The sequence below is a fragment of the Microtus oregoni genome, unplaced genomic scaffold (assembly GCF_018167655.1).
Source record: "Microtus oregoni isolate MIOR12 unplaced genomic scaffold, Mior012 000054F_ref0000373, whole genome shotgun sequence".
NCBI lineage: Eukaryota > Metazoa > Chordata > Mammalia > Rodentia > Cricetidae > Microtus > Microtus oregoni.
In genome coordinates, this window is record NW_024543830.1 from 987,123 (window position 1) to 1,006,838 (window position 19,716).

At 41.6% G+C, this 19,716-nt stretch overlaps 1 protein-coding gene across 1 annotated transcript; it reads left to right on the plus strand.

The window, feature by feature from the left end:
* Positions 1-2,505: 2,505 nt before the first annotated feature.
* LOC121437775 (speckle-type POZ protein-like) lies at positions 2,506-3,642 on the plus strand. Its single transcript, XM_041637849.1, has one exon. It carries the CDS (start codon positions 2,506-2,508, stop codon positions 3,640-3,642), a length of 1,137 nt encoding a protein of 378 aa, XP_041493783.1.
* Positions 3,643-19,716: the final 16,074 nt, after the last annotated feature.

Consider the following 19,716-nt stretch of genomic DNA (forward strand, 5'->3'; position numbering starts at 1 on the left):
CTTCTATTACTTTCTGTAAGGCTGGATTTGTGGCTACATATTGTTTAAATTTGTTCTTATCCTGGAATGTCTTGTTTTCTCCATTGATAGTGAACAATAGCTTGGCTGGGTTTAGTAGTCCGGGCTTGTATCCATGGTCTCTTAGATTCTGCAGTACCTCTATCCAGGACCTTCTGGCTTTCATGGTTTCCATAGAGAAGTCAGGTGTAAGTCTGATAGGTTTACCTTTATAAGTTCCCTGAACTTTTTCCTTTGCAGCTTTTAATATTCTTTCTTACTCTGTATGTTTTGTGTTTTGATTATTATATGGCGAGGGGATTTTTTTTGATCCAGTCTATTTGGTGTTCTGTATGCTTCTTGAATATTCATAGGAATATCTTTCTTCATGTTGGGAAAGTTTTCTTCCATAATTTTGTTAAATATATTTTCTGGGCCTTTGAGCTGTAATTCTTCTCCTTCTTCTATCCTATTATTCTTAGGTTTGGTCTTTTTATTGTGTCCCATATTTCCTGAATATTTTGTGATGAGAATTTGTTGAATTTGCTGTTTTCTTTGGTCACTGCGTTTATTTTCTCCATGGTGTCTTCAGAATCTGAGATTCTTTCTTCTATCTCTTGTATTCTATTGGTTATGCTTGTTTCTGTAGTCTCTGCTCATTGACCTAGATTTTCCATATGCAGCCGGCCCGTGGTTTGTGTTTTCTTCCTTGCTTCAATTTCAGTTTTCAATTCTTGAACTGTTTCCATTACCTGTTTGATCATTTTTTCTTGGTTCCCAGGGTATCATTTACATATTTACTCATTTCATCAAACTTTTTGTTATACTTCTCATCCATTTCTATAAGGGGATTTTCTACATGTTGTTTAAGGGACTCTATAGCTTTCATAAAGTCCAGTTTTTCCACTTCTTCTGGATTAGGGTATTCAAGGCCTTCTGTTGTAAGGTCATTGGGTTCTGGTGTTTTCACGTTGTTTTTCAGATTGATGGAGGAATTCTTGCCATGGTGCCTGCCCATCTCCTCCTACAAATGCTATCCAATGGGTCTTCTGAAACAGGATCAAGTTCCCTTGCTGGCCAGGGATCTCACTGACAAAAGGCCTACCTTTCTGCAGGCAGGCTGCCAAAACAAAGGAATTCCCACCACCCTTTGCCCCCAGCACTCGTCCCAGTGTCCAAACAGGCTGAGCTGGATTATCCCTCAGTCCAGCAGAAGGGAGCAAGAAGGGAGGAGGTTCCTCGGTGCAAGCTGGGATGTGCTATGGAGAGAGAGGTCATAGCAGAGGGGAGCAGCCCCAGCAGAGGGGAGCAGTCCATGCAGAAGGATTGGGGAGCCAAGGGTGTCGGGGATGGGTCTTCCAGAACAGGACCAGGTTCCAGGATCGCTAGGAACCTGGCTGAGAAAAGGCCTACCTTTCTGCAGGCAGGCTACCAAAACAAAGGAACTCCCTCTACCCTTCGCCCCCAGCAACCATCCCAGAGCCCAAACAGGCAGAGCTGGCTGATCCCGCAGACCCACGGAAGGGAGAAAGAATCATGGGAGAAATTCTTATAACAACATGAAAAGAGAAATACCAACTGTGTAGGAATGGACACCATTCCCTTATTTATGGAAGATTGACCTCAGCAAGCAAATTCTCTTGAGTTGTTGTTCTTGGTTCCCGACACGACTACACCTAGAATTAACTATAATCCAAAAACAGAGGGAACGACTGTGAGAAATGTTTTTCCTTAAGTTGAAGTCAGTACGGCACTTCGAAGACACACTTTGGAGGCAGAAAAACCCAAACATTTATCAAAAGACTGAAGGACACACCTGGAATCCATATCTAGAGTCTGAAGAACACACCTCTAGCTGGGCCACGCCTTCTGCCTTCCAGGAGCCTATAAAAAAACATGGAGGAAGCTGTTGCTCATTGCCAGCTTGCCCTCAATTGCATCAAGACCATTCCCTAACAGGCATTAGAGAATTCTTCATCCCAATTCCAGCATAGATTGAAGACCAGTCGGCACGTCTAACCTCCTGGACTGAGTAAGTACTGGATACTTGGACTCTCCCTTCAAAGGTACCCTTTGTGGGATTAGCAGGACTGCAGCACTAAGGCATTCTAATGAATCTCCTTTGTTCATACAGAGTGTTTGGGTGGGTTGTGTGACACTAGAGAACCACTGTGCAAAATTTTGGATGAGTATATAAAATGTTGTAAATTATCAAAAGTAGTGTATGATTCCCAAAATTAGAAATCCATTGACTGAAGATTCATTCTAGAAAAAAAATGAAGTGATACAACAGTCCCATGTAGCATAGACTACCCACACTGAAACTAGAATTGAAATCTGGATAATTTCAGAGTCTCGAGTTTCCAGCCTCATAGAAGAGGGAACAGAGGAGAAACAGAAGCTAAAAATGTATATCATGCCTATTATTGTATCCTACAGGGCAAGAGAAGACAAATCCAAGTGTTTCATTTTGGATCCAGTTTAACCTTCAAACTACCTCCAGGAGAAATGTCACTGGACACCAGAGACAAGACCTGGGGCTATAAACAGTTCAACATGCAGAATTTCTCCTGCAGGTGGACCATACGCAACTTCCGTTTTATTATGGAGGAAATGAGGGACAGTATTAGAAGCCCAACTTTCTCAATAGGAGGTAATGACAAATGGTGTTTGAGAGTTCACCCTAAGGGAGTCGATGTAGAAAGCTCAAATTACCTGTCAGTTAACCTAGAGATGCTCAGCTCTAGAATGAGTCCCCTAACTGTATGGTTCAAGTTTTGGATCATAAATGCCAAAGGAGAAAAAAATGAACCTGTTACTAGCCCGAAACACTGTAATTTCCTGCCAGGCTACCAAAGGGGTTACAAAATGTACATCCTCCGAGATTTCCTCTTGGACCATTCTCATGGACTGCTCCCTGAAGACCACTTCACCCTCTACTGCATGGGGATCCTGGGCCCATACTCCTACAGTATCCCTGATGACAGCACGGAGCCGAGAATCGAGGTTCCCAAAGGCCCCTTAGGAGATGATCTAGGAGAGCTGTGGAAGAATTCGAGCTTCACAGACTGCTGCCTGGTGGTAGCTGGCCAGGAATTCCGGGCTCACAAGGCCATCTTAGCTGCTCGCTCTCCAGTTTTCAGAGCCATGTTTGAACATGACACGGAGGAGAGCAGAAAGAATCGCATTGAAATTCATGACCTGAAACCTGAAGTCTTCAAGGCAATGATGGACTTCATTTACACCGGGAAGGAACCAGTCCTCCACAGCATGGCAGATGCTGTGCTGGCAGCTGCTGACAAGTATGGCCTGGAGCGTTTGAAGGTCATGTGCGAGAGTGCCCTCTGCAGGGACCTCTCTGTGAAGAATACTGCCTACACTCTCATCCTGGCTGACCTCCACAACACAGGGCAGCTGAAAACACAGGTGCTGAATTTTATTACAGCTCAAGCTTCCGAGGTCTCTCAGACCGCAAGCTGGAAGTTAATGGTGGATTCATGCCCCCACTTGGTGGCTGAAGCATACAGCTCCCTGGCTTCTGCTCAATGCAATCTACTGGAGCCCCCTCTCAAACATCTGAAGCAATCCCAGGAATCTGTCACCGGTACCCTCTATGTGTATCCCAGAAGCAGTGGTCAGTGTTGATACCGATGACTCCTGGGTAGATTATGGGGTACATGGAGCAATTACAGCAAGTCTGGGGAAAGACATCATGGTTTAGTAGTGCTTTAATACATTAATTAATGCCTTGAGTATTGTAGTGATGTATTATTTGTATTTTGATAAACAATTCTTCCCTGAAGACCAGAAGTAAAGCTAAAGCCACTGGAGATCAGACAATGTTGACACACACCTTTAATCCCAGGATTTGTTAGACAGAGTAACATGGATCTCTGTTGGTTTAAAGGCACCTTAATCTAAACAAGATCAATGCAGTATCAAGTCCAGGTGGTGGTGGTTCACACCTTCCATCCTAGCCTAGGAATTCCCAGCACGAGAGATAATGTGAAAAGGGATGAGAGAGGCTCAATAATCTGCTTCTTCTCCAGTCACCCAGCCTTAAGACAGGAAAGACGTCTCTAGTGGCTTGGCTGCTTTGCTTTTCTGGTTGTTGGTCTGAACCCCAATATCTATCTCTAGGTTTTTATTTTTGGTGCTACAGAATGGAGGGTGGGGTGGAACTATGATGAACTCTGATGGACTCTATGCAAGCTCTCCTCTGTTGCTGTACTGGTTTGGTTTTTGTCCAGTGATTTGGAAACTGGGATTCAGTTTAGCTAAAGCCCCCAGCACATCCCAACACGGTTTCTTTGGAGAAAGCTGTGTGGATAGGACTGTGCAGAACATATGATCTAGGGCTCAGAGGAAAGGAGAAAACAAACATGAATGTCTTCTTATGAGAGAAGGGGAAGGGAATGAGGACATTTTCCCTCCAAACTCAGTTTGTGCGGACTGGAGAGGTGACTCAGTGGGCAAAAGCAATTGTTTCTCTTGCAAAGGACCCTTGTTCAGTTATGTAGACAAAATTTTACCCCAATACAATACAATAGAAAAGCAATAAAAATTGTAGAATCACTTTGTGGATTCCAGTGGTGTTTCTGTTAGAAGGAATCCAGTCCTGCTCAGCTGCGGAAGTTTGTGCAGGGTGGTCACAGTCGCACACACACAAATGTTAATAAACGATACCTAAGAAATTGCTGTACTCAGAGACTGGTGCCTAGCCCAGCTGTCATCAGTTAGCCTTTCTCCAGCAGCTGATGGCAGTAAAGGGTTCACAGAATCAGATAACCGGGGATCATAGGGGCTCACAGCGACTGAAGAGGCAATCACACAGATGCATGGGTCAGCACTATGTCCTCTGTATGCATACTGTGGTTGTTTAGTTTGGGTTTCTTTGTGGAACTCATAAAGAGTGGGACTGTGGGGAGTCTCTGACCTGTTTGTCTGACCTTGGGAACCTTTTCTTCCTTCTGGTCGATATCCCCAGCCTTGATATGAGAGTTTGTGCCTATGCTTATTGTATCTCGTTATGATATGTTCAGTTTGTATTCCTGTGTTCACCAACTTCCTGAAACAGCTGTCAGGACAGAAAGATGGACTGGACATTTCAACACACTGAACCTGATAGAAGAGAAATTGGGAGGTACCCTACAACAGATGGGCACAGGCGATTGCTTCCTAGGTATAACCCCAGCAGCACAGACATTAAGGGCAACATTGAATAAACGGGACCTACTAAAACTGAGAAACTTCTGTAAAGCAAAGGACACTGTCACTAAGACAAAAAGGCAACCCACTGACTGGGAGAAGATCTTCACTAACCCCACCACAGACAAAGGTCTGATCTCGAAAATATATAAAGAACTCAAGAAACTAGACTTTAAAATGCTAATTAACCCAATTAAAAAATGGGGCACTGATCTGAACAGAGAATTCTCAACAGAAGAAGGTCAAATGGCCAAAAGACACTTAAGGTCATGTTCAACCTCCTTAGCAATCAGGGAAATGCAAATCAAAACAAATTTGAGGTATCATCTCACACCTGTCAGATTGGCTAAAATCAAAAACACCAAGGATAGCCTTTGCTGGAGAGGCTGTGGAGGAAGGGGTTCCCTCATCCATTGCTGGTGGGAATGCAAACTTGTGCAACCACTTTGGAAAGCAGTGTTTCGATTTCTCAGGAAATTTGTGATCAACCTACCCCTGGACCCAGCAATACCACTCTTGGGAATATACCCAAGAGATGCCCGATCATATGACAAGGGCATTTGTTCAACTATGTTCATCGCAGCATTATTTGTAATAGCTATAACCTGGAAACAACCTAGAAGTCCTTCAAAGGAAGAATGGATGAAGAAAGTTTGGAGTATATACACATTAGAGTACTACTCAGCGGTAAAAAACAATGACTTCTCAAATTTTGCGTGCAAATTGATGGAAATAGAAAATACTATCTTGAGTGAGGTAACCCAGACCCAAAAAGATGAACATGGGATGTACTCACTCATAATTGGTTTCTAGCCATAAATAAAGGTCAGTGAGTCCATTATTTGATATCCTAAACAAGCTAAATAAGAAGGTGAACCCAAAGAAATACATATAGCTATCCTCATGGGTAGGGGAAGTAGACAAGATTGCCAGGCAAAAAATCGGGATCTTAAGGGTGGGGTGCGAGGGGGGTAAAGGGAGATGGGGAGAGAAAAGTGAGAAAGGTAGGATGGGGAGAACTTGGGGCAACGGGATGATTGGGATAAAGGAAGGTTGGATAGGGGAGCAGGGAAGCACATATCTTAATTAAGGGAGCCATCTTAGGGTTGGGAAGAGACTTGGACCTAGAGGGGCTTCCAGGTGCCCAAGGCGAGGTCCCCAGTTAGTTCCTGGGGCAGCTGAAGACAGGGAACCTGAAATGATCCTATCCTATAGCCATACTGATGAATATTTTGCATATCACCATAGAACCTTCATCTGGCGATGGATGGAGAGAGACAGAGACCCACACTGGAGCACTGGTCTGAGCTCCCAAAGTCCCAATGAGGAACAGAAGGAGGGAGAAGATGAGCAAGGAAATCAGGACCAAGAGGGCTGCACCCACCCACGGAGACAGTGGGGCTGATCTATTGGGAGCTCACCAAGGCCAGCTGGACTGTGACTGAAAAAGCAGGGGATAAAACCGGACTCTCTGAACATGGCAAACAATGAGGGCTGATGAGAAGCCAAGGACAATGGCACTGGGTTTTGATCCTACTACATGTTCTGGCTTTGTGGGAGCCTAGCCAGTTTGGATGTTCACCTTCCTAGACATGGACGGAGGGGGGAGGACTTTGGACTTTCCACAGGGCAGGGAACCCTGACTGCTCTTCAGACTTGAGAGGGATGGGGAGAGAAACAGAGGTAGTGGGAGAGGAGTGAGGGGACGGGGAGAGGAGTGGGGGGAGGGAGGAGGAGTGGGAGGCTGGGAGGAGGCAGTAATTATTTTTTATCAATAAAAAAAAATACAGCATCTGTACTTCATAGTTCACCCCAAAAGAGACCCATGGTACACTGGGTTTCCTAACAGCCTGCCTATACACACTTTCTGTTGTGGACTAAAATCCATGTCCCAGCAGTCTTCTCTGAGGCTATCCTACATTTCTGGAGGTTCCACTGAGATCACAGAGACCAGAAATGAAATAGAGTGGTGGATTTAGAACCCCTTGGATGGGGATGAGTATGGAGTACAAGCAGCTCCTAGGCTGTGCTCATCCTGAGTTCCAGGCACCCAGGACCCCCTTTGATCAATGTGGAGACACAGAACTGGCTTAGGGTGCAAGCGCCTCCTGGGACAGATGAGATGAAGTTGGGAAACGGTTGCTTGGCAAACCAAGCATAGATGAAAGCAAACTTTCACTGCCCATTTCTCAAACTTTCTCTCAGAATCTATAGCCTGGATAAAGAAGTGGCCTTTGAGCTCAGTTCTTCATGCTCTACCAGATATAAAGGAATGCTTTCCTTCTGTATATGTTTTGTCTTATTTCTATGTACTTGTTTTCATTTTTATTACTGTTATTAATTGAGGTATTGTTCCTTGCAAGGTGAGGCAGGAGTTTCTCATGATCATGTATATGAGTAAAGGGGGATTTCTGAGTTGAGGTAATGCTTTTTTAGTCTCTATAAAAAGCCTTACGAAGCTGTGTGGTGGTGGCATATGCCTTTAATCCCAGCACTTGGGAGGCAGAGGTAGGCAGATCTCTGTTAGTTCGAGGCCATCCTGGTCTACAAGAGCTAGTTCCTGGACAGGCTCTAAAGCCACAGAGGAACCCTGTATATAAAAACAAAAAAACAAAAAAAAGCCATACAAAATAAACCTTGTTATGCAGTTGTTCATACTCTGCATCCCCTGTGTCATGATTTGTGCGAGACCCTTACCCAGGGACCTCAACACACTAGATGCTCACAGATCAATTACTGCATTAGACCAGAGGACTCTGGCAATTCCACACAGAAAGCAAACCTTACAGAAGTTCTTTGGTCACTCAAGTCTGGAGGAAATTTTAATTAGGCATTTTCTGTGAAGACACATAGAAGGTGTGGGACCTCTATCCATAGTTTAGAATTTGTACAGGACTTCACAGGATTCCCCTGTCTGTTCCTGTATATGAAAACAAACTGGACAATCCTGTTCTCTAGTATGTGTGGGGGGTGTTTTATTGTGCTTCTGCAACTTTTGTTTTTTGTTAATGAACAGTGGCTTTCTCAGGTAGGAGGACATCCCCCTATGGTTAAAGACATGTGTGAATAACTTTTGGGAGTGACCGGTTATCCTGTGAGGTCCCCACCAATGGGAAAAAAAGAAACACTCCCCCGTGACACTTCATTAATGTGAAACTTCATGCAAAAAGCCTAAGCCTTCTTCCCCAGGGTCCTCAGTTCCTTAGTGAGAAGTCACACAGGCCTCCAGGAGCATGCCCATCAGAGCACAGGACTCACAGTTTAGAGTAACTTTTACGGAAACAAGGGGTGTTGAAGGGATCAACTACAAACCCTTCAAATGGTAGACGAGAGGTAGAGGATACCTACTACCCTGACCCTGAGCACACTTGGTAAACAGTCACCAATGCTACTAGTTAGCCATCTGCACAAAACCTACCAGAGGTATGAAAAAAAAAAACCAAGGGATCAAAACCAAATGATTGAATTATCTTACTTTGGCAGATAAGTAGTTTTGGACTCAGATTTACACAAACACCAGACTGGAAATGGCTGAGCTGATCGAATCAATGTATATATTCCTTTATCTCTCCAAAACAGGACTAGCTAGTGAGAGATGACATCTACATAGCACATCGTTCATCACACTACAGAGGGGGATCTATTCCCAACCCCTCCCATTCTGGTTCTGTGGAGTGTATTCTGCATCCCATGGAAATGAGAATAATCTCTCACTCTGAAGGACCAGTAAAATAAGCCTGCCACTTGCAAGGATTAACCCACAGAACCCACCAGTGGAGGATGTAGTGTGTGGGCTATTGAGAAGGTGAATCTGGTCAATCAAAGTGATAGACTTGGGAAGGATTTAGGATATTCATCAACCACACATTTAGATGGATCTAGAAGACTAGGTCCAGGTAGGATCATCTGAAGGGCAGGGGAAAGACCACCATTAAAGTTTGCTGGAGTCATCCTGAGACAGTGGGCCTCAATGAAATCAAGGGCAGGAAAGAAAAAGCACACTTGTGATAGCTAATCTTGGTTGTCAACTTTACTATATCTAGAATTAATTAAACCCGTAAACAGAGAACACACCTGTGAAAACTCATTGCTGAAGTCACAGTAGTAGGTAGATCCAATTCAAATGAGGAATTTGAAGAATAAAGACACACACCTTCAATCTGGACAATGGGGATGGGTGATACAATTAAGATCAGGCCACTTCCTGTTATTAACAACTACATCTTATTCATTAAATACACATTCTCATTAATGACAATGGGTCTCTGCTCAACTGTAGTTTTAAAAATTATGCTCATATGATGCTTTGTTTTTTTTCCTTTCACTTAAGTTTTGTTTGTTTGGCTTTTAGAGACAAAGCAATTGAAGAAGATCAGTCTCTACTCAAATGAAATAGTTTCTCAGGGCCTGCTTAAAATCCCTGTGTATTCCAGGCTGCCACTGCAGATTGCCTCTGCCTCCTGAATATAATTTACAGGAGGACACCAATGTTTCTAGCCTCAGAATCTGTCCTTTGGGGAAGAGGTCATATTTAAGGGAATGACTTTAAATCTGGAATGTTATTGAGTTTTGTTTATTTTTTATTTTTGTTTAGGGGACAAGATGTCATTTGGTATGCATGGACACACCAATCAATCTTCCAGCATTTCTGCTGCTTAAATTTTCCCATGTGGGCCCAAGTCAAGTAGGGCCATTTAGAATAGCACATTTATTACATGTAGAGAAAACATAGTTGTTGTGATATATTCCTAGATGGAACATTGAACTATTGTTTACAATGACTTTCTGGTATATAGCAATCCTCCTAAGCCAGTCTCAAGAATATCTTTAGTTGTATAGTTAAACACAAGACATAAAAACAACTTTAAGCTTGATCTGAGTTCATGCTCTTTGTTCCTGAAAAAGAGTGTTTTTACACAGGCTTGGAACTCACATCATAGACCAGTCTTGATGGAGGAAGGTCATTGGCTAATAAAGGAACTGCCCTGGCCCATTTTATTGGTTAAAGGATAGGTGGGAGGAGTAAACAGAACAGAATGCTGGGAGGAAGAGGAAGTGAGCTCAGAGACTCCACAGCTCTCTCGGGAGCAGACGCCTCAGAGAGAGACGCCATGCCCCGTTCCTGGGATGAAGCTCCGACCCAGGATGGACTAGGCTAGAATCTTCCTGGTAAGCGCACCTTGGGGTGCCATACACAGATGATTAGAGATGGGCTAAATTAATATGTGAGAATTAGCCTAGAAGAGAATGGGCCAAGCAGTGTTTAAAAGAATACAGTGTCCGTGTAATTATTTCGGGGCATAAGCTAGCCGGGCAGGCGGCTGGGGTGTTGGGGACGCAGCCTCGCCGCTGCCCTTATTACTTCATATGGCGCCCCACGTGATGGACTAAACCCACTTAAAAAACCTGAGAAGGCTTAAAAATAAGGGAGAGAGAGTTTAACACAGATTTTTGCTGTTTGTTGGTGGCGTGCTGTAGAGAGATTCCCTGATTCGGCAACAGTAGCAGAAAAAACGCTGTGTCATTTTAAAGCGCGACTTCCTGGGGCTGTGCCGCCATTGCGATCTCTGTCTGGCTCCTGCGGGAGACAGAGCTTTTGAATAGAGCATTTGGAGTAAAGTGCTACAATTTGTTTGATGGCAACTAGACTCTCTGTGTTCTCGGGTCTACTCTGCTTGCTAGAGGCAAGCAAGTGCCTCATCTAAGAGAAGCTTCCTGACTCAGCTTTAGCTGCAAATCCTGCAGCTCATTAAGAGGTCCTGCCACGAAACACTTAAATGGAGTTGATGAAAAGCTGAACGCATGCTTTTCGGTTTTCAGCCATAGCAGGAAAAAAGCTGCGCCGTTTAAAAATGCCGGCTTTCTGGGTCATCCTGCCAGGGCAAACTCTGACTGTTTGAGGCAGGAGGGCCGGCTACCGAGAGAGAGGACTTGAGTGTTGTCTGTTGTAGCTCACTTGCTGGCAGGGACCTTGAAATGCCATACAGTTGTTGCAGTAAACATGGCTACAGCCTGTATATCCGCCATGAGGCTGGAAAGCTAAGGAATGGACTGGATCTAGCTGGCAAAGCCACTCCTTTAATCCTACTGATATTGCTTGGTAAATTAAAGACTCGTGTGGTCAGAAAAAGAGAGATATACAGTAAAGAGAGAGTCAAAGACAAAAAAAATTTCTAAATGGTTTGAAGTGTGTTAAAAATATATGCAGACTAAAAGTTGAAGTTCTTAAAATAAAAAACAAAAAAAGGAAGAGAGTTGTTGTGTGTGGTAGCACATGCCTTTAATCCCAGTGCCTAGAAGGCAGAGACAAACAGATCTCTGTGAGTTCAAGGTATAGTAGTGTACACCTTTAATCCCAAATGCCTGGGAGGCAGAGACAGGCGGATCTTTGAGAGTTCAAAGACAGCCTGGTCTACAGAGTTACTTCAGGTCAAAGATACAGAGAACCTGTCTCAAAAAGCAAAAAGTTAAAAGTAAAATAAAACGAAATAGAGGTTAAAATAAAACGAACAAAGATGGAAAATACACAGAGAGTCTTAATACTGTATGCTATTATGCACCAGCTTCTGGATTTGAGTTTGTGTCTGTCTCTTTATATTTTTGGTTTTGTATGATGGTTTGTCTTTGATAAAATAAAGCAACATGTAACCACCTGCAGGAATTCAAAACCTGGTACCGGCCCCATGGCCATCATCAGCTCCTCTCATTCTGAAAGAAGAGGCAGCAGCTATGCTGGCTGCCCCCAACCCCCTCTGAGCATTTTGTCTTCTCTCTTTCCTCTACAGGAGCAAACAAAATCCAGAATTCAGGCACCTCCCGTTCTTCCTGATACCCAGAATGATGTTTTCCCTCCCACTCCTCCTCTGGAGGAATTACTTCCCGCACCTGTTCCTGAGGAACCGTCTGGTTGGGCCCCTAGCCCTCAAAACTTCAGCACTCAGCGTCTATGCAGGGACAGGGGAGGGATGTTTACAAGAGACAGGAGAGGAACCTTCCAAGCACTTCCCCTTCACTCAGACTGTCAGGCGCTGAATGGACTCATAAAATCTGTTCTGACTACCCACCAGCCCACTTGGAATCTCAATACAGCATAGTTCCTCATTTGAGAAAAAACTGCTCTTCACTGGAATGCTTGATGAATTAGACATGTAGGGCCCACAGAGAAATGACTGCTGAACTTGCGTAAAGGTGAGACAGTCCTTTGTGTTTCCTGCTTCATGAAAGAGTCTGCCAGACATTCTGCAGGACACAGAAGAAAGTGACTAACAAGCTGCCAATATAGGTGGAACTGTCTTTGAAATTTCTTGCTTCATGGAAAAGTCTGCAGGATACTATGGACCACTAAGCTGATGATGGGTGCCCGCAATGTTACAGAAGAACTTTCAGTGACTGTCCGGATATTGATATGTCTCTGTCAATTCTAGAATTTTGGATGTTTTTTACAATGTACTTTCTGTTTACTTAGGTAATATGATATCTTTCTAGGGTCTTTGATGGATTTGAAGAATAAATAGGTATAATTATAGTTTTCCTTAGTTATGATAAAAGATAAAGTAGACATAAATATTATAACTATAATTCTTCTATGTAATTTTACTATGTTAAAGTTAATACTTTGCTATTTATTTAAACAGAAGAGGGGAGGTGATATATGCTGTGAATAAGTTTTATTGCCATTGGTTAATAAAGAAGTTGCTTTCAGTCAATGACTTAACAGAGTAAAGCCAGGCTGAAAGACATATATAGAGAGAGTAGGAAGAGTCATTGATAAGCCATGTAACCCCACCAGAGACAGACACCAGATGGAACCACCAGTAAGACACAACCACGTGGTAATAAACAGATTTATAGAAATGAGTTAAATTAAGTTGTAAGAGCTAGCCAATAAAAAACTAGAGCTAATAGGCCAAGCATCAATTTAATTAATACAGTTTCTAAGTGGTTATTTCAGGAATCTGGGCAACTAGGAAAAAACAAGTTGCCTCCTATAAGAGATTGGCTCTCCAATGTGTTATAGCTCGATGCTCATAAAACCTGAAGGGTCTTAGAAAGGAACTCTAGACAGTAAAATTGAAAGTTTAGCCACATTTTTTAATGGACTCTGCTTGCTTGTGGCATGCTGCAGTTCCTTTAAGAGAGGTTTTACTGATTCAGCAGAAGAGACAAAAAAAGCCACACATTTTCAAAACAGCATCACAAACTGCTCTGGCACTTTCAGGAGGCCAAGCATTTGAATGGGGTTTGTGAGCCTGGGTGCTTGTATGCTCACAAGGGGTCTGGAGAAAAATAGCTGAGACCATGCCCATGGCTCAGTGCTCTCTTCCTTGCAGGCAGCAGAATCAGGTCTACTATGTGTGTACAAGCATGGCAGATTCCTGACACCATACACAGAGATATTTCCAGGCCATGCAGTGTGTTGCATGGAAGATTTAGCTATTATTCAAACAAAATGGGTTTATGTGCCATATGCTCTTTCTCAGAGTTAAAGTGGTGAGTGCAGCTCCTACCTGGCAGTCCCAGAGCTGGCAGTAATGGTACCTCTGCCATTTTGAAAAGCAGATAAAGACAGAATCAGTATCCAGGGTTACTGCAACTGAGCTGCTTAGCATTTTAAAAGCTTTCTAAGACAGAAAAGGATTCCAGATAGACAATAGGACAGATTCAGACATAAAAGACCTCAAGTGAGACACAGTGTGTTTAAAAAATATATGTAGGCTTGGGAAAGAGAGAGGAAAGGAATAAAAAAAACAGTAAGTACAATATATAAAAGAGTACAGATAGTCCTAGATTAAAGGAATAAATATATTAAAATGAATATTAAATTTGTAGAAAAAATAATAAAGTAAGATAAAAGTCATGTAAAGATGTAATATATACAGAAAGTCTGGATTATATATATTATTGTGCTTTCTTTGAATTTTTTGACTGTGAAGGAACTAAGTAACCAATATGTATACTTTAATGGTATATGTCTTCAAAACTTGGGTCTAAGGATATATTGCTTTGGAAAAGAGGATCTTTTTTAGTTTCTGCAGAAGAATAGAAGCTGTGGAATCCTTCCAGACTAATGTGGTTAGAAGGAACAAGACCTCCTGAAAGGTTGCCCCGAACACCCCCAAAAATTATTTCATCAGACGACAAGCAGGAAACAGTTTGGAGAGAACTATGCCCAAATTAACTAAATGATTGTTTATAAATGTTTGTTTACATTTCAAGGGGGATATGCTAAAGAAATTTAATTGGTATACACACACACACACACACACACACACACATATATATATATATATATATATATATATATATATATATATATATATGTTTCTGCTCTTTATTAAAGTATTGTGCTTGTGCAGCTTATATGAAAATGCAATTTATAATTAAGAAACAAAGGTTAATAGAGTGTCACTTATAATAATCAATGTTATAGACATGTTAGGATTTCTAGATATAGAGAGATATATTTCAGATAGATAGGTGATGCTGAAAGTTACAAAGTAACTCCACACTAGCTCAGAATTATGTATAATAAAGGGTTATTTATTTAGGGGTAGGCTTACAAATCATGGTCCGAGAACACAGTCCTCTGTAAAAACAGGGATCAGGAAATGAATCTAGCAGAAGAAAGAGAAAACTGGAAGCAAGAGAGTTATTGCATGCTTTACAGCTGCATTTATAGTATAAGATATCATGCCCAAGTGGGCTGGTATCTTAATGGCTTGTGGCTGAAGGAACTCCCGCAGCACCTTTCCCTTTTGTTTAAATAAGAGAGTCCCAAACCCAATAGAAAACTATATTCACTAGTGTTGACAGAGGTTTTTATCTTACCCATTTGCACAGCCATTTCATCCCAAAGAAACACACAGAGCAATACATTAATTATAAACGGTTAGCTTATTAGCTCAGGCTTCTTATAAACTTTTATAACTTATATTATCCCATAATTCTTGTCAGCGTTAGCCACGTGGCTTAGTACCTTTATCGGCGAGGTAGTTATAACTTGCTTGCTCTGTGTCTGGCTTCCTCTGTGTCTGCATGATCATTGAAGACTGACTCTCTTCCCAGAATTCTCCTGTTCTCCTTGTCCCACCTCTGCTTCCTGTCTGGTTGCACCACCTATACTTTCTACCTGGATACTGGCCAACCAGCATTTTATTAAACAAGTACAAGAAACAAATCTTTACAGGGTAAAATCATTGTCACACAGCACACTAGGAACAGATAGCAAGGATAAAGTTGGAAATACAACTAGCATAAGCAATATTAAGCAAGGAACATATCCTAATGTTTTAATACACATTCTATCCTAAGGAGTCTAAGTCTTGTATAGGAAATGGCTTGGGTAGATCATAAGAGGATGGTAACTGTGACTATCTAATCTCCAACCCCATGGAAGGCCTGAGAAGGGAGATAACATTCCTTGAATGGGAAGGAAGTACAATCCAACATCTTCCAAAATATGCAGTAGATGACAGAGACAACTGACTGCCTGAGCAATCATCCAAAGTCTCATTTGCAATGTTGAAGCAACTAACTTTGTCTAAGGCCTCTAGAACTTTACAGACCATTTTCAGAGGCAGGATTTTTTTTCAGAACAGTCTTACCCTATCTTGGCAAGTGTTAGCAGTCATTTTTCTTTTATACTGCTTGTCCAGTCTGGACATCGTGCACTTTGTCAGTGATGAAGGCATTAGCAGTACCTTACCCAAAGGCCAGTTGGGCAAAAAAGAAAACAAACTCCACGTAGAGTATCTTTGGTGCTCAACACTCCCTCAGGAATAGATCAGTGCTTCCAGGAGCAATTGTGTCTCACCTCAGCAGAACCCAAAATAATTTAATGCCATGTTCAACAGATCTTTGAAGAAGTTGAAGATTACCTACTTATGCAGAATAAAATCTCTATGCATCTAAAGAACCTAATTAGTCTAAAATATAACAAACATGAGTGACTACTGTCCTAAAATACTCAATACCTATATAACTTAAAGATTAAGGCTTCATATCAGAATATTAAGCAACATTTAATAACTGTGCAGTAAAGGAGGACAATGATGTCAAATGTAAACCATGTATAAATATCTTGATCAGATGTAGAAATACATAATTCAATGTGATAAATATATTCCTAAAATTTCATCAATACATGAAATGTCTTAAACAGAGGTAGAAACATACATGCATACAGTCTGACAAAATAACTTTGCATAGGTGTACAAATATTATATACAGAAATAGAAGCATATTCAATATAACAAATGTAATTTGAACTTGTATCAATATACAAAAGTCTATACCAATGTAAATTGTCCAAAATAGTAACTCACAAGTATTCATTGTATTATTTGCTATTATTATTGTTAGTGTAAGTTCACACTCATCTACCTATTATCCCATTCTGTTTTCCCTTTTTTTGAGATCTCTATGACTACATAATTTCCACCCAACCTCCATCAAACCCTAAATAGTGTCCATAACCACGAGGAGAAACTTTCTAGGGAAGGGGGCATCATCTTCTAGAATTGCTTCCAGCTGTCATGGGGGATATATTCTTTCTAAGAGATCCTGTATAAGTAAAATGATGGTTAAGTCTCAAGATTGCTGTTTCATATAATTACAAATGGTCTCTTAGTAGTCAATAGGATTTTTCTGATTGTTATTTGGAGTTCTGGCCAGAACATTGTAAGAAGATACATCATTTCCACAGCTGGTACCAAAAATAGTAGTGCTATCAGCATCATGACATCATATCAATCAGTTGGAGTCATTGTTGTGGGACCCCTTCTTCTTCCTGGATGCTTCAAGAATTGCTGCAGGAAAATCTACTGTTCATTATTGAAAACTTAAACATTATTCATATAGACATATATTCAATGAACGATATGATAAAGACAAAATAGGTGTGAAGAAAACTAAAATATTTCCTTAAAACCTATCTTTTTTCTGTCCCTTACCAGATAACACCTGACATGAGACAGATATTCTGAATTTATATTTTAACAACATGATTGGATTTAGAAAAGGATAGCCGAAGTCCAAATCTAGAGCCAGCTGTGATTTTGATTAGAGATTTATACATGTCAGACAATCAAATTTTACCATGTAGATGATACAGAATCATAAGTCAGATTTCTCTTTGCTTGTTGATCCTTTCTGGATAGTTATCTTTTCATCTTTAGGCACCTAGATGTTCAATGACTCTGGACTCTTTGAAGATGAGTATTTTCCTGCAAAGACAAGAAGAAAACCATTTATGAGGTTTTCTTACCACCTGTGTGATTGTCACCTCTATGGATGAGCTGCCATTTCTCTTTCTCAAGAGGTTTTCCTTTTTCAAACTGAATCTTTGTTAGTTTTGATGGTATCCATGGCATTTCTCCTCCTGTGGAAACAAGAGTAAAACTCCTTCCCCAACCTTGCACATTGATGGGGGAGTGTCATATATCAATCTGTTGATTTCATTGGTTAAGTAATAAACAAACTGCTTGGGCTCATAGCTTAGAACATAGGTGGGTGGAGTAAACAGAACAGAACGCTGGGAGGAGAGGAAGTGAGGTAAGACACCTCAGACAGAGACTGTTGCGGGAGGTCCTCCCACTCCTCCAGCCTATCACCGCTGAGGTACCAGCCCACTGGGGCGTGGTTTCTCTCCCTTTAAAAAAGCGGCCACTTCCCTCTTCTCTCTCTCTTCACTTCCTGCTCCGCCTGCGACTAGACTCCTTTCCTGGTTGCGAAGAGGGCTGTTGCCTGGGACAGTGATCTGTAAGTTTTTTCCCCTTTAAATAAATACCACCCTAATAATCATAACCCCGAATTGGTGTGGCATTGTTTGTGACTTACGCCTTCATTTTGGCTCCGAACGTTTGGTTTTAGAACCTCTCCTTTCCCCACTCGCAGCCGCGAGTTCGGCTTGGCGGCCCCAAGTTCGGCTTGGTGGCTGCGGGCTTGGCGGGTGCAAGTTCAGCTTGGCAGCCGCGGGCTTGGCGGGAGCCCCTCCTTCCTCAGCCGCCAGAGGCCTTGGACTCCCCACGTGGATTTAAACTCCACAGGCCCGCGCAGTCTCTGGCCGCCTGGTTTGCTCTTTTCTGAGTCATTTTTAAATCTCCCTTGCAAGTACAGTTCTTAAGTGGCACAAACCAGAGCACGTGGTTGCTGAAAGCTGCAACCCCTCAGGGTGACTTGTTCCGTCTCAGGAATTGATTTAATTAGATTTATTTTGTTGAGAAACTTGCATTTTCCAGTTTTTAACATCTACTAAGGCACTGAAACAGGACCATGTTTTCACCGCGACTCTGCAACAGCGCCACCTGCTGGATAATAGGTAATATTGCAGTTTTTGTTTCTAACGCAAATTTTACTGCTTTGTTTTCACTAATACAATGGATTAGTAAATTTATATTTACTAATACAATGAATTACATCATACAAGGTTTATATGATTATGGGGATACCTTAATTTGCTTGTTACTAGCCTTCAGTTTTCTTTTCCATATTCTATCATTAAGGAAGAATATGGCACTACTAAGAACGATTGAATCTTTACGTACTAATAATGAACAGAAGAATATGGCACTCCTAAGAATGATAGAATCTTTACGAACTAATAATGAACAACTAATTGACAGGATTAAAATTATTGAAAATCAGAGGTTATCTGAACAAGTGGATACTATGACAGACAAAATTGATTCCATATCCAAGGGTATTAGAAAGTTACCTGAAAGGGTTCAGGCTGTTGAATTTGACGTTCAGACTTTATCACAAAGTTTTGATAAGGTAACAGACAGAATGTACCTCCAAGATGGGAATCTACATGATATACAAGAAAAGTTTAAGGAGGACATGTTATCTTTGAAGGAAAAAATTAAAGCTTTGGAATCACAGGTGCAGAATGGGGACCAAAAAATTGATACCTCAGTGAAATCACTGGAAATATATACAGGTCAGGAGATTCAGGATTTAAGAGAGACAATGATAAAAAGATTTGAAAAGATTGGAGAAATTATTGCAGCTGGTGAACAGAGGAAGGAGGCACAAGGACAGGATACAAGGCCTCCACCAGCTATTAGAACTGGCTTACCCAGGGTTCTAGCGACATACCCTATACTTAATTCTGAAAAAGCATCAACTTCTAAAGGCTCAAAGGGAGTCAGAGAAGCTAGATGGACGCCAATAGCAATGAATGATCTGAAAGAAATTAAGCAAGCTGTTGTTAATTTTGGCTTGCACAATGCATATGTAAAGGAAATGATAAGGACTTGGGCTTCTAATGCTAGAGCTACTCCCCATGATTTCCATCAGTTAGTGTCTGCAGTTTTAGATAATGGACCTTCCTTGATGTTCGGAATTTATTTCAGAGAAGAATCCAAACATATGGAACAGCAAGGAAGAGCAAAAGGTATTGAGGTTTCCCAAGATCAAATTCTTGGTGCAGGAGAATATGCTGATCCACAGGTCCAAGCTCTTTATGACGATGAAGTACTGTGTCTATGTCACCAAGCAGCTTTAAATGCT

Bases quoted from the DNA above. Each gene is read 5' to 3' on its own strand.
- LOC121437775 (XM_041637849.1), top strand. From the start codon at position 2,506: ATGTCACTGGACACCAGAGACAAGACCTGGGGCTATAAACAGTTCAAC.